Source organism: Dermacentor andersoni, chromosome 10 (genome assembly GCF_023375885.2).
Source record: "Dermacentor andersoni chromosome 10, qqDerAnde1_hic_scaffold, whole genome shotgun sequence".
Lineage (NCBI taxonomy): Eukaryota > Metazoa > Arthropoda > Arachnida > Ixodida > Ixodidae > Dermacentor > Dermacentor andersoni.
The window spans coordinates 41,972,540-41,997,461 of NC_092823.1; the positions used below are offsets into that span (position 1 = coordinate 41,972,540).

The following is a 24,922-nucleotide window of genomic DNA, read 5'->3' on the forward strand; positions in this document are numbered from 1 at the left end:
TTTGAAATCCATGTTGTCATGCTGACATGGTGGCACTGGGATCTCGGCTTGAAATTCGAGAAGTGGACGCTTAGCCTTCATTTTCTGTTATGGTAGTAATTAACCTCTTAGAGCAAATTTAACAAAAATAGAGTTTTGAAAGGATAATAGATCAGCCTAAACTGATCTAGTGCTTCTGAATTAGCATCCCTTTAAGTTGCATTTTTGACAGTTCTTCACCAATATTACATGACTTTACTATTGTACACACCATCATAACTACCAGCACGGCGTAGCCATTGTGCACTACACCACACAATGTTGCCGCAGGCAGAGCATGTACCAAATGCACGCATATTGATAAAACATCAGGAACATGACGGCAAAACTTTTTCCAACTTGGCTTGCAACTCTCACTGAGCATGTGCAAGGAAGCTTAACTGTTTCGTTCATAGGGCTGTCTAGAAAGCATTTACACGGGAATCGCCCGATTGCAGAAATCTTTCCAGCTTCAATGATTTCCCGAGTGTATTTGCAATAATATTTCTTCCGAGTCAGCGTTGTCTGTGCCTGCTCCTGTCCGTCCTGTGTAACTGCGCTGTAAGTCCAGTGATGTGTCACCCAAGAAGCCATCATCATCATCATAAAAACTTTAATGTAAGACTGAGGAGTCAACTTTCCACGCACCTGCCCTGGCACCTCAGTGGCTGTGGCGCTACGCTGCTGAGTACAAGGTTGCGTGTCCGATTCCCAGGCCGTCAAACCCAGGTCGTCAAAATTAATGCGGAGCCACAAAAGTCTAAACTTGTTCTGTTCTAACCTTGTGATGGCAACGGCGCTGGCGGTTGCCAGCGTTGTTAACTCAGTTTTGGCTTTGTAGCCGATTGTAATGCATGAACAACTTTTGGACACCTCTCCCATTTTCTTTCCTTTTACACAAGATAGAGTTGTCAAACAAAGGAATGTGGTGTCGTTAGAGTGCTTTTCTGATTGCAATAACTGACTGACCATGCATCCTCTTATTTCTGTCAATCAGGGCCAAGGTGCAGGTCGATGGCACCATTCAAGACAAGGCAGCGGCAAAATTAGATGAAGTGTGCGAGTTGCTACAGCAAGAAAGCCAGAGTGACGGTTCTACCTGTCCAAAAGATGGAACCCCATCGGAAAACAATGCTTCGACGATGACCGAAGACGATGCCGTGAATGCAGTTGTTGAGGGGCCGGCCTCTGGTCCAAGTTGTTGTGCTGCAAATGAAACAGTTGGGGGCGACGACAGTGCCGTTTCGCCGGCGGTCATTGTGGACACGGCAAACCTTGACATCGCCTGCGAGACCGTCTCAACCTCAGACTACTGCGTCGTTGCAGAGAGCCCGCCGCCTGCGGAAACAGACGGAGTGCGTAACAGCACACTGGGAAGCTCTCCTTACAATGAGGACCACTGCTACGCAGCAGGCACTAGTGGCGGTGAATGCATCCTTCCCGACTCGCAGACTTCGTTAAAATTCATCCACCAGAGTTCGGAGAAAAGGCCTGCTCCCACTGACACGCAAACTCCAGATGCGAAGAAGTTGAAGACTGTTTCGTCAGTCTCTTCCGGCACTCCACTCAAGGGCCAAGTGATCGTGGCAGGAGCCCGTGTTCCGTCGGGGACCCCGGGTCCCGTGATTGTGCGCCGGTGCATCCTGCAGCCCGCCGGGACGAACATTTCACAGACGCTGCGGAACTCGTCGCTGCCCATTGCTAGCCAATCCAGAGTCACCATGGTAGTCAAGGCGAAGGATGCCGGCAAACCGATTCGTGTGCCGGTTCACATGTATTCCTCGTCGAATCAGCAAAGTGGTGAACCTGGCAAAGACTCGCCGCAGAAACTCACGATCGTGCACATGAAGGTCCTGCAGCAGTCACCACAAACTAGTAGTGAGTTTTCTTCCTTTATTTCTTTCTCTCATCCTAAGGCATGTTTTAATATTTTGTTAATTTATTTTTACCCACCGTGGTTCTTCATGTTCTGATCTGGTGCACTGTGGCACTGACTCTCTGTGCATTCAGAAAGTTTCAAAGGAACACAACTCCTTGGGGACTAACCAGTGGGCCATGACGGATCCGAGCAATTTGACAAGTCACCCACCAGTGGGTCGTCACACTCAAGAATCGAGACTTAAAATTGGTGCCACAGTGAATGTACTTAGTAGGAGATCGCTGGTGAATTCCCAGTTCTGGTGGTGAAATGCATCTAAAAAAAAAAAGACGTTTAATGTGCTTTGGGTGCTTGTTAAAGAACCCTAGGCAGTCAGAATTAATCAGGATCAACCTAGCGTGTCATAGTTCCTGCGGTACTATGGAACTTGGAACCAGGTTTATCAGCCGTTTCATGCTTTTCCTTGGTTTGAAAATGTGAGTTTTGTGTCTTATTGCATACACTAACTGCGATAGTATGTAGTACATAATAGCATAATGCACACCAAGTGTGGTTCAGTACAGCATGGTGCTGGGCCCGTTGGCATTGCCGTGTTATCAAAACCGAGTTATTTTTGCATCTGCATGCAAATGATCGCTTTTCTGTGCTAGCCTGACTGGGAAACATTGGCGCGATGTTTTGTGCAAACAATTTCAAACGCTTTGTACATTGTAGTCACATGTCATACCATGCACAAGCACATAAGTAGGAAATGGCAACACAGAAATTTGTTTTACAATTACAATGTCGTTACATGTTTAAAAAGAAAAGAAAATGATAAGCAGCTCGTACCTCTGATCTTGCATGGTTCAAAGATGCTTAGTATCACTCATTAGGTGAACAGCATATTAAATACAAAATAAATGATATTTGTTTTACAGACGCCTACGTGCAGTTACTAGTGCAGAAACTTGCAAAGACTTACAACAGTAGATTAAACTGGGTAAACTACTAGTACAGGTGTCATTCTGACGCGTGGCCACCTCTCTCAATTTGCGGCCATAATTTCTGGAAAAAGCCCATGAGATTTTTTTCCTTTTTGTTGTTGCCAAAACACTCATTTCAGTTGCAGCGTTTTGAAAAGTCAGCATTGTGATCCTAACCCTAACATTTCTCATCGGCTGGTCCTGCAGTGTGCTTCATCCCGAAAGGGACCCGCATTGAACAAATGTGCTCGTACGCGCAAAGCTTTCATCGCTCTGTACGTAAGGGCCACTCGATTTGCAACATGAAATGAATCAAAAGGAGGCATGCGAACAGAAAAATGCAAAGATTTGACTGCGTACTGCTAGGCACTTGTCTCACCGGCAGGTTTCCCCTGAAATATATGCAGACTTTCGCGAGCTGCTAGTGGTGTTCTGCGTTTTCAATGCTGTTGTGGCACTGAATGACACAAAAAATCCTGTCTACCAAGCTTGCCAGATCACGAGGCCATTTTGCCATCATAAGAACGCAACCATGAGTAGCATGCGCTCCAACACAAATAGTCACGCAGTCGATCTGACGGGACAGGAGGTGGACCTCGACGTACAAATCTGCCCGCAACGTACGAATCTGCCCGCTATGGGGAGCAATCGGAGCTGTTGCAAGTGGAAACTTGATGTTGCCTCACCTTGTGCTAAGTTTGGCTGCCAGCAGACTTCGTAGAGACTGAGGGGACCACAGGTGAATCCGTACTGCACTTCTGCTGCCATCTGACCTCGCCCTCCCAATTGGTCAAAATTGCCCTTAGCTGCCACAGCTCTTGGAAAAACTACTGTACAAGGCCGCGCTGCTTGGTCCACTGGGCCTAAGTTAATTCAGTTATTATTTAGTGCTTGAAGTAGGTGTCCGTGCTACACGGGAGCTCAAATAATCACCAAAGTCCTAATTATCGGGTGTCAAAGAAATTGGCCAGTGACTCTATGCGTCATTTTTGTCATCAGACTACATATATTTTGAGGCGCCTGCATACAAACATTTGCTTCATTGTAACTGATATTTAATTGGATACTGCGTTTTCAGTCACAGCGGTAGAATACTCCATTGAAACAAAGCACAGCCAACCAAATTTTATATTTACTTCATTTGAGCGAATAATTTCGTATATTTGTATTCGCTACATTGAGGTTCGACTGTAGTGTTTCATTAACTGCATCACCACCTTTGCTTTGCACAGACAAAATGCATTGGAACTGCTGGATCTCTTTACCTCCTTTTCTTTTTTCAGTTTCGATTTGAAATACGCAGAATTTAACAAATTGTTTCTTATGCAGTCATTAGCATATTGCTCCGTGCCTTCTGTATAGCCACATCATTACTGTAAATATTTGTTATGTGATGCAAAATTTTGCTGCGGTTGGCCTTCGAGCTCATGCGGTGGTGTCGGCAATTGCGAAGCGCCTGAGCTGTGTTGAAATTAAATAATGCTTTTTGATGATGCGCTTACCAGTAAATCTTTCTCCTTCCAGAAGCAGCAACTGCAGAAAAGGCACAGAAAACGCAGAAAACGATGTCCAAGGGATGTCAGGTATGAGGGCCCTCTCACGCATAATATTTGTGGCTTGAGTCTACCACGGTTGACGAAACCTTGCTCGCCCCTTTCAAGTCCCTAGCACGGTGACTCGGCAGCTCTTATATATTGTTCAACGCTAGGTTGTACTTTTGACTCTCGGTCATAGCAGCTGCACTTTTATGGGAATGGTATACAAGAACACTCGTTTATTGTGCATTGGGTGCATGTTCAAGGGGCACGGCAACAACAACAACAACAAAATGTTTCAGCTTAATTAGTTCAGTACCCTTCTGCAGTACCAAGCTAGCCACTTTTTCCGTTAGAAAAGATTTGGTAAGCCAGAAAAAAAAACAGAAGGATAGACTGTTGGGGATGGCCACCGTGGAAGTTCCAGCTCCAGCTTGTTGTGGCAGCATGAACTTTGCTCATGCCTAGTTAAATTTCTCGTGGTAATAACAGACTGTCTGCTTCGTATTCTAAGACTCAGCTGAGAAAACCTCAAGTGCTTAAGCTTAGCCACAAATGTGGAAAAAAAATTGGTAAAGAATGTTGAAATCTGTGACGTCACGCCGACTTACCAGCGCTACGATGTTGGCGTAAGATTTTTAAAATGCAACTTTGACCTTCTTTTTCTCTTCAGCTTATTCCCCTCCTTGTGTGAAATTAACGAAAATAGAGCTTTGGGAGAATAATACATCAGTCTAAAATTATTTGGTGTTTCTTTTTAGTTTGTATTTAAGAATAGATGCACCTCAGAGATCCAACCCAGACCGGGTTGAATCCCAGCCAGAGTGGCTGCATTCTTATGGGGGCAGAATCCAAAAACGTTCATGTATTTAGATGCAGGTGCACATTTAAAGAAACCCAGTTTAGTCCAGAGTATTCCCCTACGAGGTGCCTCATAATCAGATGGTGGTTTTGGCACATAAAACTCCAGACTTTAGCTTTTTTATGTTCTTGTTAGGTCCTGGGCACTCTTACGTCCCCGTTTCTATTCTTTTTTTTCTTGTAGCTTTACTGAGCAGGCTTGTAAAACTTGACAGCGACTACAGTGGGTGGAATAAGGTCAGAACAAAATTCTAAAACATTTTATTATTATTAAAAGAAAATGGCAGCACAGGGGTAGTGTGCAAACCACCTTAGGCAGGGCTCTGCGTGTTCAGATAAATCCAACGAAATGAAACATGCATGCACTCGTCTGCCTATAAACAGTTGATTCGTGTGTGACAAAAAAACAATAACTAGTAATTTCAAGAACCTTGGTTCTGGTCACGACGTGACCGTGCCGGTGTGCAAGGACCTGGTGCACACTGGTGGCTTATTCTCCACATCCTCCCCCATGTAGGGTCGGGGAAAATAAGCTAGAGGTAGATGAGAATGCTGCTAAGGAAAGCAGTTGCCGACAAGTCAAGTCGTTGGCTCCAGCGACATTTCTAGATCAATCGGTGTTCATCACTTCAAGCTTCCACCTGCCCCATGAACTTCTGAGTCAGCTGAAATCTGCAGGGTTGCGGAATCCAAAAAACTTATGTTTGGCCTTCATTTTCTGTTCCAGTAATCATAGTACCATAACCAAAATTAATGAGAGTGAGTTTTGGAAAAATGTTTCAGCAGTCTCTAAACGGGTTCAGTGCTTTCTCTTTAGCGTTCATTTAAGTTGGTTGAATTTTTCACTGTTGCCTACATGCAGACGACCAGAATCACCAGGGCCCAGACAAGGAAAAAGGCTGCCCCCGTGGAAGTTAAGCAGGAGCCCTGTACTGCACTCGTGAAGACATTCCCGCAGCCAGATAAGCGCAAGGGACGCAGGAAAGGTGAGCTTGGGTTGTTTTTAGAGGGGCCCTCACCAGGCCACAATTTCGGTGACATGCTGGAAGTTACGTGCCCTCTAGGGAGCATTCTACCACAAACATTGCTCAAATTGGTTCATTAATAGCCGGGACTGAAATGTTCAGGTGCCTTGAACCCATGATTTCAGAAGGCGGCCTTCACCACTAACATAGACACACACTCCACTTTCCCCGTCCAGCCTCCACAAGCGAAATTCCTTAACTGTGTTATCCCATACCAGAGCTTGAGGATCACATAGTGCACATGTCACAGGCCCCGCCTTCTTTCTTTTCTCTCATTCTTTCTCTTTTTCCCCTCGCTTTCTTTCTGCGCAGTGTACTTCCGCTGACGATGTCGCGTGCGAGCTGTTGCGTTTGTCTCGTTTCACACAGCATGCAATTTTGCGCGCTCTACATGAGAACACCTGACTAGCGGTATAAGTCAGTGCTACACGAACACTGAGGCAGACACAAGCGGATCACAGAGCATGATCACACACTGGAACACGGTAGAAAATGGCAGTTTCGTTGCCTGCACACACGACTGAATGATGTTGTAACAAGCAGGCAAAACAAAGTACATCTCTCTTGCTACAGTATGAAGTAAAACAAAAACACAGACGTCCGGTTTGTGTGTTTTATTATTTCTCTGACCTTTAATTTGTCTACTGAAGCAACAGATTACACAAATAACAGATGTTGCCTTGAATAATTCTCAGTCACATGTCAGTATGAGTGACGTCACAGTACAGACATGTACGTAGGCGCACTTGTGCATTTACATCACCTCTCCAGCTGGGAGCACGGCGCCCGCGAGGAGAAGACCAAACGGCGTTTGGTTTAAATTTCGTCTCTTTCTGCGGCGGTTAGCGATGTAATAAATAGCAGACACGATCGTTAGCACGCATTGTATGCACTGCACTTGTCAACTCAATATGGCCAGACCTGATAAGGGACCCTTTAGGAGATTGTTTGTGATACACGCTTTTGGCATTCGAGACATCAGCAAGTTTGGACACTTAGCACCTGTGATGCAGGTTCTTTTTTTTCTTTAATGTTTCAGACGGTTTCCTGAGGCAGAGCCTCCAAGAGCCCAATTAAGGACAAAGCCGTTTGTTGCAAAGCGTACACAACACTTTTAGTGCCACTCGTGTGAAAAAAGAAATATATAAAGTAAATGCTCGATGAAAATTCAGAGCAAGAAACCACTACACTCAAAGCTAAAACACTACCTACACCACGCGAGTCAGGGCATCCCATGAGTGCGATTGCGTGCAGCAGTTCGACGTGGAGGGGGCAGGCGAGGCGACAAAGGAAGCAGCATTGGTCTCACTAAAAGATTGATGGGATTGGCCATTCAAGCGTGGCAGCTCCGGCTTGGAGATGGCACGCAGGCGGCATGGCAGCACGTGCAAACACGGAGGCGAATCACGTGCATTCTTGTGCCTGGCACTCATTGATGTAGTCGCCTTTCACCTAGTGCAGGATTCGCCTCCGTGCGCGCATTCTTTGTCGTCCTCTTCTTTTCACCTTCCAACCATGGCACTCACGCACTGCGCACATCACAGCACCTGAAGACCATTGAGGGAGACAGTCCTCAAGGCGACACATGACTTTTTGCTGTTGCCGACATTGTGTGCGTGTGTTTTTTCTTTAATAAGTGGATATCATAGTTACTCGAATGTAACGTGAAATGAACAGAAATGAAAGGGGCACCTTTACTCAGGGAATCGATAGGGAAACGAGTTCTCTTTGGTTATCATTGTCATCTAAGGAGACGGTGCTTTCCTTGGGTAGTACTCTCTGGCGATCACTTTGGGAGGTAGTATCACTTTTGCAAAATTTCGCGTTACCAGGCACCAAAAGTGTCCCCAACAACTGTTCCTAGTGCTGTGCCCAGCTCATTATCAGTGTCAGGAGTTCTGTCATCCGTATGCTTTGGCAACTTCGAGGGGTTCGGTGCCGAAACGAGCCAAGTCACGCGAAAATGAAACTACAGTTGCCAACTGTTTATTCGGACCTCACGGGGACTGCAGAAATGTCCGAATAAACAGGTGTCCAAAAAAGCAGATTAAGAAAAGAAAAAGAAATCCTTTATTTCCACGCACTTATTCGGGCTCGGCAGTAGGCTTGAAGAAATCGTGAATGCGCCATTGCACGCTGTTCCGTTTACACGCAATCAGATAAGCCAGAATCTCGGAGAGGGTCGTACGGTCAGTATAGGCAGGTAAAAGCACAGTCACTGTTTGTACACGCTCCGCATGCAGCGTAGTACACACTCCGCAGACGGCAGCGTAGCACATGGTGCGTCCTCTTCCGACTCGTCGTCCGGCGGTGCAGCTGAAACCTGACGAATGATCTCGCCGTCGTCAAGTTCTGCGCATGTCAGTACAGCAGTGTCAGCACCTGTGAAACTGTCAAATGAGACGGTGTCTGGAATCGCAATGCAACCACTGCGCAGGTCTCGGCAGAACATTTTCGGCATCAGTAGGGAGCACATCAGTAGGCGACAAATCCTAGGCCTCCTGGCACCCGCTTGCCGGCATTCCCCAGCGCAGTCTGCGTGGGCACTGTTGGCACCATTAGACACTTGACGCGATGTTTCCGTATGACGCATTGGATTACAGCCACCTCGACACAGCACACAAAGCAAACATCACGCCAACACCAGTTGCACAAACGAAAAACGTGGCCTACTCGCAGCGTCGTGCACAAAGAAACAAATCAGCTGCTGGATTGTCTTGAAATGGCTTACTAAGCTCAACCCGGAACTGCTGTAGCCACGAACATCCATATGCATAGCAGCGAAGCTGAGAGCACCCGGCTCATTTTTCCTCCGTGGAATGTACTGCCCTTCAAAGTCAATCTCTTATTTGACAGCATCTGCCAAGCCAGTGCATTTCAAATTTCTTGGCATTAAATATTTCCGACGATGCAAGCAGTCACATCTTCGTTAAGAGAAACGCGCTTGCAGGGCGCAGCGGAGTGCAGCATTCAATGTACTGAATGTGGCGGTGAATGGAAGTTCGATGTACGCGTAGTATGTCAACTGTTCGATATAGACAATGATAACGGTATATCCGACTTTTATATATCAGTGATCAGCCGTAAGAATTAATGAATTAATGGTCTATGCGCTGTTGTCGATGCAATCGAATTTTCCACTTCCTGGTGCCTACAAATACCACTACAAACACATTACTACAAACACCACATTAACCAACTTTTCAGAAATTGCCTGCTGAGTGCTCATAGTTTGTGTAAAAATATTTCAGTACTACGAACTTCACAATACCTGACTTTTCAGAATAACGATCGTTATTCAGTTTCCATGCCATGTTAACAACGCCTCAGTACTACGAAACAATATTTTGATATCTGCTGATGGTTAGCTTTTCGTGTATCCTTTATCGCTGCCGGAACAGTAGGCTAGCAGATGCCTCAGCGCATTGGTACGAAAAACTTGGGATGGTGCCAGAGGAGAAAAACGCCCAGACGGGACTTTTTTTTTCTATTGCGGAGGTGACAACTCATCGGGTTTTGCAAGCATGTGCTCTGCCCTAACAAGGGCTGCCTAGCAATGTGGGTGCGTCTCTTCCATCTTTTGCCCTTCTTTCTGCACACTCTTTCTGCGGCCATACCAGCTATGCACGGTGAGAAATATTACCTCCGCGCTAGCGAGAATGCGACACGGTCGCACTTTCCAGACGGTGTCGTTTACACGTGCTTACACTTTCTAATAGTTCACTAATAGTTCAGGTGTCCACCTAGAGCAAGGCAGTTGGGGTGTCTACAGCAAGAAATGTGAAAAATAAACAAACAAACACATTCCACTTTATTGAGGCGATATGGAGCTCCCTCTTTGTCTGTGGTTTTCTGGGCATCATTTTCTCTTTTGCGGTTGAAACTCTATATACGGCACTTTGGTGGTGCGTACAGTGGTGGTCATACGGTGACAACAGATAAACTAATGGGTTTACGGGTGGAATGGTTAATTTTGGGGCTTTCACTATAACAAACAATTTGCTGCGATCCCCTGAAGTTCGTTATATTGCAATTTCACTGGTCTACTACATTTCAGATAAACGTAACAATCAATTTCCCCAGTGCCTTCTTTGGCATCAATGACTGTGCGTGTGTCTTAGCATGGTTGTGACTAACCAAACATCTTGCCCCTCGGATCCCCTTATGTATATAGCTTCGTTGTTGGTGCATTGATTGTGGTCTGTTGTGCGTCATACAAATTTAGGATTCACTGAGGTCTCGAGGAAGTTGTTATCGAGATTCTGCTGTAGTACATTGTAATCGTAAAACACTGTTGCCTGAGCACCTCTGTGTTGTATGCTGCAGGCAAGAACGCCATGACCACCCAGTGCGTGGTGTTCTGCTGCGAGGCGTGCGGCGACGCGTTTTCGGCGGCCAAGCACCTGCACCGTCATTGGCAGACCCGGCACCGGAAAAGGCAAGAGGGCAAGCACCAGTGCTCCTACTGCACCTACAGCAGCGACCGGAAGTGAGTCCGTCTTTCTTTTCTTTTTGTTGTGATGGCAATTGCAGTAGAACCTCGGCCATTCGTTTTGAGAGAAGAAAGAAAGAATGCAATAAGATACACACTGACTGGGAAAACATACAATTCGAAGTCACCAAAAAAATTTGTCACGCTCAACTGTAGCTAACAGTACGTAATGCGAAGCGTTGCAGAAGTTGCTACAACACAAGATGCTGGTGGTGCCTGAGCTGCCCGAGACGTGCTTTGTTGTTTTCCTATTGTGGAGTGTTTTAAAAAAGACCGGCGACAGGAGACCGAAATGAAATTGAGCTGGTGGCCGACGACGCAATATGGTGCCACCAGAGTTAAATGGGACGCTCAATTCGCGTTGCCTGCAGCAGCGATCGGCAGCAGGTTTGGGTTATTGCCTATTAAAAGCGCACTGTGAATTTTCTATCAATATTCACAAAGTGTAGACTCAATTTATGAAAGTGTTTTGTAATTGTTGGAGGTTAAGGCAAGCCAAGATTGGACGGGAAGAATTGCTGTGGTGCCTGTGGCACCCTTTTGTGACAGCGCAAAACAAAACAGAGGTCTACTCACTCCAAACTTGGTTATTCAAGCAGGATCCTGAAGCAGGCCAAATTGGCGAAAGCAAAGCTGCTGGAAAGGTCACTGTGATCTGAATACTGTGTTGCTTCTTAGTCTCTGCTGCACCCTATATTCTGCCTTTAAATGTAAATAGCATGCTTATGTATCGCATAAAGGGTGTTTGTACTCAGGGCAAACAAACAAAAATGTGCCTCTCTCTCTCTCTCTCTCTCTCTCTCATGTCCATGAGTATTACTGCGAATTTTAAAACTTCACTGGGTGTCAGAGTTTTGCTAACGAGTTCTTTCACTTCTCTCCGCACGCAGGGCCCACGTCACCATGCACGAGCGGACCCACACGGGCGAGCGCCCCTTCTCCTGCTACGTGTGCCAGAAGGGCTTCTACCGGGCCGACGACGTCGAGACCCACATGCGCGTGCACACCAAGGAGAAGCCGTTCGAGTGCAACGAGTGCGGCCAGCGCTTCAACGTCTCCTCGAACCTGAACCGCCACAAGAAGCTGCACTCGGACGACGCCGAGATCCACGCCTGCGCCGACTGTGGCAAGACCTTCAACCAGAAGGTGCACCTCAAGTCGCACCTGCGCACACACACGGGCGAGCGGCCCTACCAGTGTAGCCAGTGCAACCAGCGCTTCACCGAGCTCGGCAGCGTCCGGAAGCACGAGCGCATGGTGCACGCCGGCGACTACCCGCACTACTGCCCGCACTGCGGCAAGGGCCTGGCCAACAACTTCAAGCTGAAGAAGCACCTCCGTGCCCGCCACTTTCAGTTCAAAATGGAGGACTATGTGGACGAAGAGGAAGAGACACCACAGACGGCGGAGACATAACGAAAGCGGTTTGAAAGGCATGGAGTTAAGGGCAGGGGACGAGGTGCAGCGAGGCAGCGTCTGGCATCGCGGGTTCAGCAGTGCCAAGCAAAAGAAAGAGAGTCAGACTCGGCTGTCCAGTGTCCGCAAGCTTGTGCACGCCTGGAAGCATTAGCTCACGCTTTAACCAGTAGCTAGAAGCCACAGGTCCTGAAGTACGAACACTATCAGCGTTGCGACAGTGATGCTTGTAGAAGCAGACGGCATTTGAAGGGCAGTTCTTGTGCTACTCCCTGAGCTGGCAAAAAAAAAAGGGCTCGGCAAACAACAAAAGAACTGGCATGCCTGCACCTCTGGGTCTGGCTTGTGTGCTGATGAGGAACAGTAGAAATTGAGAGCATAATGGATTTACAAATAGGCACTCTTGAAGAGTAAAGATAAAAGACATTGCTGACAGGATTGTGCTTGTGTGGAACACCCAGGAATCCTGAAGAAAAACCAGGCAACGCTTTTTAGAGGCAGCAGCTTGATGAATGACTTGAACTGAAGAAGCACCTGCAGATACGGCTGTATTTTCATAAGCACTTCAAGGCAATTAAGCGCAACAGAACACGTATGACGGGAGAAGTAGAGTTCTGAAACTGTAAGGAAGAATACCATGGCAGCACATTTAAATTGCACCGTGTGTCCATCCGTTACTCCGGCGAGTCCAGCAGTGCATGCAATGTGACCTGGATTTTCAGATGAACTTGGGAAAGGAGGACTTGAAGTCCCAGAAACGTTTGTGTATGCAGAAATGAGCTTCACCACAGAGTGTGTTGCCTAAGCATTAATAAACAGATTCTTGTGGGAACTGTCGAGGTTGTGCTAAGGGCAAGGGGGAGTGAAATCACCAAGCCAGAAAAATTCTGAATTGAACTGGCCTTAAAATCAAGGGAAGTGGTCGAAGAACTGAAAGTTAAAAGAAGCGACACGGAGAAGCTCGTTTACCTGGCTATTGCGTAAACGAGAAGTGGATGGGTAAGTTGTACAATTCAAATTGTGTCTCGAGATGCAAAGTTAATCACTAGAGCACTAACAATGTGTATGTTTGATTTCCGGAATGTAAAATTTTGGCGAGATGGATCAAATAGCCTGCTGCAACGACTTAGTGGCTGTTGTGTTCTCCTGGTTAGCATACGGTAGGTCATGGGTGCGATTCCCGGCCGCCGCCGCCATATTCTGGTAGCAGCAGAATGCAAAAACACTCCTGTACGGTGCTTTCGGTTCGTGTTAAAGAAACCCCAGGTGGTCGAAACTATGCTCCATTTCATACGTAGCAGGCAACTCTGCATAAACTGCGTGAGTAATGCAGCTAGTGAAGTCCCATCCCACGTGTTTCACAGTGCAGTTGTTCTTGACCTGAAACATTTTCTATGAAACTACTAACTACATATACACTCGAACCCTCTTATAGCGATACCAGTTTTAACAATATGTTGGGTATAACAATGAACAGCCAATTCACCGTCAACTTCTCTATGTGCTGTGGGGTAAAATAAACCGCTTACTACAATGGTCCCATGCCGCATTATCGGTTATAATGCGTGTTCCTAAACGAAAAAAAATTTCAAAATCTTCGGGGGAAAAAATGAACACGAGTTCTTTTTTCCTTGGTCACACCTGCCCATGTGCCGCCCCCTCACGGCATTTCGTCACCCCTCTCCCACTGCCTTCCACCCTCTCGGCGATGTCAGGAGGTTGGAAGAGATCAGTGTATGAATTTGTGCTTGTTGATGTAACATTGTGCAGTTTAGACAATAAATGAGTTTGTACCTTCATTCAAAATTGTGTGTTACCTCCGTATCGTGTGCTAAACAGCTTCACTGGTCACCCACCTTCACAGACTGGAATAACTCATGATTTTCCTGGATTTCACGTTTCTTTTCGGTGCAGACGCCCACTAGCCACATTAGATTGTCATAGCCAATCATTCAGCATGGGAACATTGTAGTGAGCGGTTTATTTTAGCTTAGAACACACAAAAATTCAGAGTGGTGCGGCTTCTCATTGTTATACAGTCAAGTATTGTTGAAACCAGCAGTGGTATAAGTGGGTTCAACTGTGCTTCTTTCTGTCTAAATAAAATGTTTGAATGTTTTCTGCCTCTGCTTTCTTGGTGTAACCCAATTATCGGTTATGACAGTGAGGTTTATTTTAGCACTTGAGCATAAGTAAGAGTGAGTTTCAATGTCTTACAACCACAACTTGTGGGCAGAAGTTTACGTCAAATCACATGTTGTGCATATCTGTGCTTCTAGTTGGCGACATAATATGCCTTGGTTATGAGCATAAGTCGCTCATTGTGGCGACAGGTTGCAGGTGTTTGTTCGTAAATAGGTGCAAGACCTGATTTTACATTGAATTACATGGCACATGCCTGATAACTTTCTTATGTAATGCAGTACTTTTCGGCCATGAATTGGAACAATGAGAGAAGTCTATCTTGCCTTTGTAGGGTTGCCTGCTACGTATAAAACGGGAGTATAATCCAGAGCTTCCCGTTATGGTGTTCGCATTGCTCTGTTTTGGATGTTAATCCACGCAATTTATTGCCATGTAACGTGCAAAATCACTTTGAACACCATGGAGAGAAGTTGTGGCTGAGTAAACTTCCATTTACCGAATTACAGGTGGCAAGCACTTGGTCTGTGAACGAAATAAGTGTGAGCTGTAATCACTTACATTCTCTTGTACAATTCCTGAGGGACATAACTGGAAGAGAAGGAAACTTGTAATCTGACTGAAGGGCCGCCCTGTCCTGCGACACAATGGAAAAATTGTGTGTAATGTTAGCGTTGCTCATTTGGACAACGGTTTAAAGTCGAGAACATTGGCTTACTGATACCTGTAAGACACGCCTGATACCTGTAAGACAAGCGTCCCAAATTTTTCTATATGTTTATGAATTGGAGCTTGTTCTGCAGTTTTGCGAAAAATTCTGTTCGCTAAAAAGTCTTGCTTGTTGGTCTGTAACTCTACCCTTCGAAGTCTTCTGAGGGTGAGAGCACACCAGAGGGGTGCCAAAGGAACAAGTTTATGCAGACATGCTGCTGTGGCATGCATATTTGGCATCAGATAGATCACCGAAAAGGTTACGGCGGCTTGTCAGTCTCCGCTAAACTAGGTTTTCAGCTACTTGTGGGCTGCGTCTCAAGATAAATCACTTGTTAACAAAGTGTATAATACCTGTCCCAGAAAAGATCTCTAGGCAGGGCATACTTTTTTTCTTATATAATGTGATATTTTTTTACTAAAGAAAGCCTGACTACATTGCCAGTTTCTTCATTATTAGAAAACCACACTGCAGATGCCACAAACTTAAAGGGACACTAAAGCGAAACAATGAATCAGTTTAGACTAATGAAGCATTGTTTGAGAACCCTGCAGGCGGTCATTTAAAAAAAATAGTTTGATTATTAGATGGGAAAATGAAGGTCCAAGTATCAGTATTTGAATTTCGCGCCGAAACCCCAGCGCCGGTACTTCAGCGTGACATCAGGGATTCCAAAGTATGTTTTCGCATTTGGGCCACGTTGGCTGAATAAAGGTTCCCGAAACTTGCCATGTTTAATATTTGGTTCCATTAGAACACAATGTAGTCAATCTGCACTGCTATATATAATTAGTAGGCCCTAGAAGATGCCATCAAAATCCAAGACGTCACAGCCCCCAGGTGTGGGAACATAAGTAGGTGTCGCCAACGGTATTTCATTCTTGCACTTTTTCTGGCTTACCAAACGTCTTATCGTTGTAAGAGTGATGTTTTTGGTGTTCTGACGCAGAAGAAGTCATTTTTCACTTTAGTGTCCCTTTAAATAACATAATAAGAATGTTCTATTTCTTGCATTAGAAGAGAGGGTTGAAATTTCTGGGCCATTGCCAAGGAGCAGTACTGGCACATGTGTTTAGATCCATAGCTTTGTGTTTATAGACCATTTTGCGCGCCACTGCCATATTGGAACCCATGACGGCGCTGACGTTGAGCGCCTTCTGGCTTCTTCACGATAACAGACAATGTGCCAAGTAGGTGCAGAATTATTATGCAGAATGGTGAATTTTTATTCATCCGTAATGCAACGCTTTCAACTGAAAGAGCGAACGGAACATTTGTGCTGGGGACAGTTTACACACAGCCTTATTTTAGCCCTACAATGGTGAGCGATTCCTACGAGTCTGCGTGTGGGCGTTCTTCGACGAAGCGACACACACTTGCGCGCACTTCTTTTTCTTCGGTTTCCTTGTAACAGCAGGTTGTCCTTACCACTTCAGTACTGTGTAAGTATCGGTCGCCTAATTAATAAAAGGATAGATGTAATTAGTTTTGCATCTTATGTGTACATATTTTGCTTCCACGAAACTGCGGTCTGTACGGATAGTTCATTATGCTGTTGGAGGACAATGCTCGTAGTGAAACCTGTTTAATTCCCATACTTGCCGCAATGCAGGAAAATGTATTTACACGGGGGACATTATAATGTTTATTATAATCACGTCTGTGTGCCTAGTCCACTAAGATTGCGCATACATACAAGTCCTGAATAGTCGTCTCCTCGTGTTAATAAAACGCCCATTACTGGGTGTGAAATTTTTGTTAGGAAGCACGGCAGTGCAGTGACATAAGTGTGTGAGAGGGCGCTCAATTGTTCCTAGCTCCCTCACCCTTCTAACTGTTCATTTCATAGATACATTTCTTTTTTTTAGGAAGTGAGTAATCTAAAAAAATATTCTATGACAAGCAACCATTTTAATTCTGCACAACACGTTGACTTGCCTTTCTCCTTATTGGTGCTGCAGAGTATGCCGATATTGCAGAGGGTCGGAGCATACTTCTTGCAGGTGTACCTTGCCACTCTTTGCTTCATATGGCCAGTAGCTCATCCTGTGCAGTCAATAGAGTTCACAAGCTCTTTTGTGGTGATTCAGGCGTTTGGTTGCACTCGAAAGGCGTCGTATGGTGTTGGAGACAATGGCGCCATCTATTTTGCACTACACAAACTAACCTCTGCAAGAGGTCTATAACCAGCAAATGGTATCTGTCAGCCTTGCACCTTTTAGGATGACCTATAGACCTCGTAATATTCCAATGACCTTTTCATCTTATATTGAAGTACCTGATGCTCACTGTATTGATAAAAATTGATAGGTGTCATCCTGTAATTTATATTGCAGCTGAATTAGCTGGCAAGGACCATTAACTATTGTCTTAGTTGATCGTAGCCACCTGTACTAGGGAAGCTAGGAGTTCTGGCCCATTTCTGCACATTTGTGTTGTATATAAATATTTAATAAGCACTTTCTATTGCAGATCATAATGTGGCATTAAATCGAAAATGAAAGCCTTGAAATCTCCATGCTTTCAGGGTCCAGGTATACTTGGGTCATCTAAATGCATAGTCATATCATAATGATGATACCACTCTGCATATTGAAGTCTAACAAAAATAATTGCATGCTAGCATTCTCACATCATGAGTTAAATGATTCTCATCATAATGTCAGGGGAATCGTGTGGCAGGTGTTTGAGCGGCAACTGTCGCTGTCTGATCTATATTAAAAATTGGGAATTCAAGATATGCGGATCCCACACACTGTGGGAATCGACGTAAGCGAAGCATTCTGTGCTGTTTGCTTTGATTGACAATAATTAGTAGCTGTGTGAATGGCGAATGTTTAATTTCTTCGACGTTTAGTGCAATACAAGAGTGGTGAGTTGATGGTAAATGTTACCATGCGTACACCAGTGCTGTTTGCCTGTGTAGTGCACAGAACACACAGAGAGACGCATTTGTTTGAGGTGTCGTGCACCATTGTTCATAACCGCCAAGAAGGTTAGTATTGTCATTGCCTCACACGACACATCGCATTGTGGCAGAAGTGTTAAACTTCACTTGACTTATGGGCCTGTACATGCCATAACCACAATCAGATTATGAGGCACACCGTAATGACAGACTATGGATTAATTTTGACCCCTGGGGTTCTCTAACAAGCACCTAAACTTACGTACACAAGCGCTTTTGTATTTTGCCACCGTTGAGATGCGGCTTCTGCAGTCCGGATCGAGCCCGCGACATTGAGCAATGCCATAGCCGCAGAGGTACCAAGGCCGGCTCAGAAGTATTGAGGTGCGGTGCATAGACTCTATGGTGCTATGATGTCGCCTAAACGCTAGGGTGCTTTAATGCAGGTATGAGTCTGCATGCCGTGTATAACTTGTACATTTGATAAATTTGCATGGTGTTTATTTTTCAGAAGTAGCAGAAATGTACCGTAGCTTGAACTTATATTTATCCAGTTTGCCTGCTACCGCTGTCATGTTATAGTTGTATCTAGGGTGCCTCTGGGGCACCTGCATCGAGGAACCCTAGTTGTATTGTTTCCTTGCCTTCTCACGCCGCCTTATCCCTCTCCCGCTCTCCCCCCATGTATGCAAGCTGCGAGCAAAGAGTGCCAAGGGTTCTTCTCATTCTCTGCCTCCCCTCCTCCCTACCATTCTGTAAACTTCCCCTCTGCACGATTGCACGTTAGTAGAAGGGTAAGCGCTGCAGTTCCTACAGAGCTTTTGCAGGGGGTCGCGGACAATTACAGCAGTCGAGAGGCTATTGTGGTGTCGCCCAAGGAGCTTAAGAAGGCATTGTGTGCATTTGACGCAGTGCAAAAGTCCAAACGTGTTTCTTCCTTCGCCTTTCCTCTCTGCCGTGCTCCTGCCACGAACATACACGCTCTGAACCACCCCCGACGGGGTGTGCGAGACAGCCCCAGCAGCAACAGCAGCAGTGGGACAGTCAAAGGAAGAGGCAAAGAAAGCTTCGCCTTGAAACAAAGCCATAGTTTTTTGTTATGGTTAAGATGAATAGATTTGAGTAGGCCATGTAATGCCCAAGGCATATAAACCAATTGTCTATTAGTTACCAGGGAAGGGAAGTGCAGCAGAGAATGGCAGAGAATTAGATGGTGTGATGAAATCGGGAAAGTCAGCTGCCCACTGTTTGTCATCAGAATTTCCCAACTTTTTCTTCCAAAACTAATCTTGCTTGTTCCTCTGGGACTTCAAAAGAGGCCCAGCCCATGTCGCCCTGCAATGCCTCATTTGAGATTGTACTGTTTGCTTCCAATGCCAGTCGGCCCTCCAATCTTTGGTTAACTTCAAACCTCGAGATGATGTCTGATTTTGAGCGCAGAATGGCATTTGCGAATGTTGGCGCTGGCACCAGTGTACCTTTCCAGCTTCCACACACCATCTCATATTTATTGTAGCCCCTAGGGTTAAAATACCCATGAATGATTAATTGATTAAAAGTATCCTGCAAAATTATTCATCTTCATCGATGTATATTTTTCTTATAATTTGACCTAATCGATTAGACATGTTCAATTAATCATCTTCAAGAGTGTGGCTTAAAAATTTTGAGATCGTACTAGAATGGCGGTGCACGAGCAGTGACTGCAGCTGCGATAGACCGACTGTCGGCTGTTTTTTCAAGCCCCAACTGATGTCATGCATGATACCATGCATGTCATTACTCATCTCATCATTAAAGATCAGAATTCACGATTTCTCTAATGCTAAAGTTAAGGCCTAGGCACATCACTTCCTTATTGCACACGCCCTCCTCCCATGAAGATTTTGAAGTCTGTAAAACACCTAGTACATTGTCCACTAGTATCACCATGTCGCCCACATGCATCAGTCCAGGAACCCCTTCACATTTAGCCCTTCATTCACATTACCCGGTGGTCAGAAGAGGAGCAAGACATGAAAATGCAAACAAAGTAAAAAGAATACATATCAACTGCAAGCCAAGGTCAGTTGAGGGGCGATCGTCCAGTTATTCGAGCACGGTTGCGAGCACTTTTCTTGCCACGCTATGACGCTCACAGTCACAAAGGAGGTGCTTGATCATCTCGTTGCAGTCACAGTTGTCACAAGCAAGGCTGTTGGCCATTGCAATACGGAACAAATGAGCGTTCATGAATGCCATGGCAAGCCACAGGTGGCAAAAAAGTGTTGCTTTCGCTCTTGGCAATTCTGGTGGAAGATGGGAGTTTCAGACGTGGATACAATCTATGGAGATTTACATTATCAAATTCACTTTTGTTCCACAAAGTCAGTGTTAGCTTGCGAGTGAGTGAAGCCTTGTGGCTGCATCTGTTCTCGACGATGGTATTAGTATACAGCAGACACCATTGTGGGCCGATCGGGTTCATAGGTGATAAGTTCACAGAAAGACGCTAAAATGAATTAAAGATCAAATGAGGGCAGCTATATAAGATCATGAAAGTGGTTGACAGGCCATGTAAAGCATAGAGCACAAATGGGTGTTTTATTAGTATAACGAGTAGGAGTCAAGCAAAGGAAGAAATGTCCAAGAGCAGCAGAGGATTTCAAGGAACGATGAGCTTGATTGGAGATTTTTGGTGGAGGCCTTTATTCTGAGTGACTCAGTGGCACACTAAATATGAATGTTGCAAGTTAAGCTGGATTGACGAATTGTACAAGAAACGCCTTGAAAGTGAGCGAAGTTTCAAATCAGCTCGAGTTCCTTCTCTAGATGCTTACGGCATTACAAGCAGTGTTGCCAACTTCTTTTAGAACATGTCACAGTTTTTGGCGCTCGTAGAAGGGGAACTAAATTCCATTACGCACATTTCCTTTATTAACTCAGTGATGATAATTATGTGACCTTTATACAAGTCAACTACTAAGTTGCCATCCCTTGATCCAGCCGAAAGCTCTGTGCAGTGTCAACTTTGTCCGAAAGCCATGTGAAATGGAAATAAGGCACTCAAATTCGTGCGAACATGCTCAGCAGCTTCGATATGTGCGCCTTTCAACATGCAGTTGAACTGTGTTATTAGTCACCTGCTGTGTTCCAAATGTTGCCATAAAGTGTATTGCAATGTTCTGATAATTTACTTCAATGCTTGCAAACGACCACCAGTCAAAGGTATTTAGTGAAATGGCAGCACCCTTAGCATAAGGGCGGTTAATAAAGAATAAAAAACACGCCTTTTCTGGCCAGAATGGGAAGCAGGTTTTCTTCAGTGCAATTAACTAAAACATATGGCACCCGTGAGCAGACACCACCATTGCTTCGTCATGGTCACAGAGCCCGCTCACTGTACAGTTTATTTCGGCTGTCTTCTGCAGCTTTTGAATAATCACGTTCGTTCTGGAAAGCCATTTTCGGCTCAGCTTAACTTCTAGGTTGATAATATGTCATCAATTGTTCCTTGATCACTAAACAAAGTCACTGGTCGATAAATGGAAAATTTTGTTGCTAAGCAGACTAAAAAGTCACTAAGTCTAGTGACAGAATCACTAATGTGGCAACACTAATCATGAGATATGTACCCCACTCTGGACTAATCACTTAAAATTATTGGGTTTAACGTCCCAAAACGTAACTGGAGTGCTGTACATCAATTTGGCCATTTCAGGTTCCATAATGAGTACCTGAGGCACAGTTCATGAGCATTTTCGGCATTCCACCCCCATTGGAACGGGGTCATAATGGCAAGTAATCGAACCTGCAACCTCACGCTTGGCAGCAGAACGCCATAAACACTGTATCACTGCAGTCTGCATGGGCTAATGAATGGCTCATCATTAAACATGGATTACATTGCATTTTGGACTCATCTTGGTTTCTCTCCTTACTGTTGTCACCTTATCGTAGCACTTGTGTACATATGTGCAACTGTGATGTCAGGTGTCAGGATGAAAATTTGTGCATGTTGGTTTGACATCTATAGGTAAAAGGAGTGCAAAGGACAAACAGATAGATTGACACACAAAAGCAGTTTGTGGGCCATGCCTTTTACCTAAAGAAAGATATTTTTTAAGGATTTGTCATCCACATGATAGTAGCACAAAGTTACGAAGGAAACTCTGAACCAGGACAGAGTATTCTTCAACTGCAAAGATCTTTAATTAGGAACTCGTACAGGTTTCCTTTGTAGCTTTATGCTACTGTCATGTGGAAATGGATGGCAAGATTTTTTTTTTTTTTTTAATGAAGCTTTCTCCACTTGGCAGATTTCTGCAAAACTAATATGCTAAATTCTGATGATGCATTTCATCCTCCATGCCCCAATCCAGACACACTCTTCAGAGGACACGCGCAGGAGCTCGGACATTTACGGCTGGACGCAGAGAACCAAGGACAGTGTCTGTCAGAGTGTCACACGAGTGGAGTGCAACACACGTGGTGTGGTGAATTCGTTTGAACGAGACACGGAAAGACATTAGAACAGCAGCTTCTTCGAGCCCCGCATTCAAAGACTGCCGACGGCCGAAATCGCCTTCTGCTGCGTTGCCGCCGTTTGTGACGCAGACGACAGTTCCCATCTACATCTGCAGTCGCTCTGCTCTGTGCTACAGCTCAGTTGGACTTCGAGGGTCGGTGAAGTAAAGTTTAAAAGATTTGAAACCGAGCACGAAGTACAGGTTGCACTTGTTGCTGTTGTCGTGGATATGAAATTGGGGTACTTCTTTTGCTGCTGCAACTTTGTTGACAGTGCCCGGCGTCCAGCAAGAACGTTTGTTCCGTGCACGTGTGTTTGTCAGCGTGTGTGCTTCATTGCAGAAGTGGCGTGTGGACATTTTGAACGTGACGCAACTGCCTGCCCGCGACCGTCGCTCCCCCGTGCAAGTATCAACAGCAGTGAGACGCTGCGCAAGCTCGAGGCTTCCCATCTCCTAATGGAAGCATTGTAATGATTTTCTACAACGGTGTCCTTGTAGAGCATCGGTTTTGTTTGCTATTTTCTTTGTTCATTGCATGTTGACCTTGAAAGTTCTAAGCTAACTTTCGTGGTTGTTTGTCTTCTTCTCCTCTTTTTTTATTTTGTTCTAAATAATCTGCTTCAGCGGTGTCATTCTGCTGAACATCAGTAATCTTTTGCGTGCTTCTGTATATATTGCATGTGGTAATGATATTTCGGAGCAGGGTTCTTGGGGAGCAAAGTCACACTTTTATTTTTTACTGACCACATCTTGGAAGTGGTAGGCCTCATGCAGAGATATATGTTATGTTATGTTGTGCACATCTCTGACACAAAAAAAAAAAACTTATTTTCACTTGACTGCATCCTTGTGTTTTGGAGTGGCACCCTTTTGTCCCGCCTCCCCCCTTTTTCGTTTTTGTTGCATCAAAGTTGAGGGCTGAAGCCGGAAGTGTGCGAGGACTACTGCAGTAGTAAATTACAGGTTTTACTGTTGACATTTCTACAGCACCCTCCACTACTTTATTTCAAAGGTGTATTTATTGTGTTTCTTTTTTTCTTTTTTTTTTGCATGCTAATATCGTGATTGTTTGTGGGTGGTTTCTGTTTGATTGCAATGCAACTTTTTTTTTTTCTTAGTAACTGGAAGTGGTAGTGATGGTTAGAAACTGGAATACGCTGACCAGGACACTGCTGTTTTGATATGCAGTGGAAGAAAAAGGCACGCTGTCGCAGCAGAAAGAAAAAAAAGGATTGTCAGAACTGCGAGGAAGTTTCGAAAATTTGAAATGACAGTTGGATAAAACAAACAAAAATTTTTTGTAAGCTCAGTTTGTTTTTCAGTTTGATTTTGGAACCACTTAATGGAAACATTAGCTTGATAAAGACTTCTTAGCGTCTCAAGACTGAGTAGCGTAGCCAGAAATGGCAGATGATCGGACATTACTTAGCCACATGACTGTCCAAAGTCTGTGCACGCTTGATGTTCCATCTATTGTGAACTTGTGCAAGGAACACCGATTGAGAAATGGGGTGTAGGAACAACTGCATGGTGCAACTGAAGTTAACTGAAGAAAACAGCACACTAATTTACAGAAAAGGAAGACATCCAAATTTGCCACTCAAATGTATATGTTTAAAACTCCATACATATAACCAGCAAGTGTAAAAATTTGACATAGAAAAAAAGGCATTCTAGTCAAAACCGGCTTCCACACTCGCAAATTTTTTTCAAAGATTTAGTCAAGTTTTCTAGTGTGCTGCACCACAAATGAACCGCCACATCGTACAGTGATGCATAGTACTGCTCTTGTAGCTCTTGTACCATATTTCCTTCTAAGTACGGACAACTCAAGAATGGAAATCTGTGGTCCAATAGCGTTTGAGTTAGCGTGAGTGAACTTTTGTACAAAATGAGGCAGTGAAAGTGCTTTTTCTTTTTCAGTTTCTTGTCAGTTTCCTTTTTTTCGTCTTTCTTGTTGCATGCAAACGTTTTCTTCTTAAAATACTCATTCTAATTACTATGCATCGCTTAGTCTGTTCTCACGTGTATGTATGATCTACATTTATGCATTACTTTATGATGTGTGCCCATGTTTTTCAACGAATACATGGCATAGGCAGTGTTGCAGTTGCGTGCAGCATACACAAAAGGTGTAAACAGCTTCAAATGCCCTTTGTGAACATCTCTGTACTTGTGATATAAGGAAATGGATGTATTCGAAATATACACACTACAGAGAAAGGCTGTCAGCTCCTGTGCATGCAATATCTGAAGGTCTTCTTTTTTGTTACTACTTTTTTGTTATTAGTGCTGGACACAAGTTTCCTGGCTGAATGAGAGTGCTTTCATTGTCTTCGTGTGAATAGATTTATGCCGTAGCAATTTGTATGTTTTTACTTCAGATGAATTGCATATATTTGCCGACACAATGAAAACAGAGTACCAGTTGCTTCTTCTTGAATAAATTAATAATCTTCAA

At 44.7% G+C, this 24,922-nt stretch overlaps 1 protein-coding gene across 1 annotated transcript in view; it reads left to right on the plus strand.

Annotated features, from left to right (window-relative positions):
• Positions 1-24,922, plus strand: part of LOC126546271 (uncharacterized) — a 28,711-nt gene extending 3,789 nt beyond the window's left edge. Inside the window, exons 3-8 of the mRNA XM_072284821.1 lie at positions 1,016-1,896; positions 4,387-4,445; positions 6,121-6,244; positions 10,610-10,772; positions 11,666-13,190; positions 22,315-24,922. Of these exons, the coding sequence (XP_072140922.1) occupies positions 1,016-1,896; positions 4,387-4,445; positions 6,121-6,244; positions 10,610-10,772; positions 11,666-12,191 (1,753 nt within the window). The 3' untranslated portion in view covers positions 12,192-13,190; positions 22,315-24,922. The remainder of the gene's footprint in view (positions 1-1,015; positions 1,897-4,386; positions 4,446-6,120; positions 6,245-10,609; positions 10,773-11,665; positions 13,191-22,314) is intronic.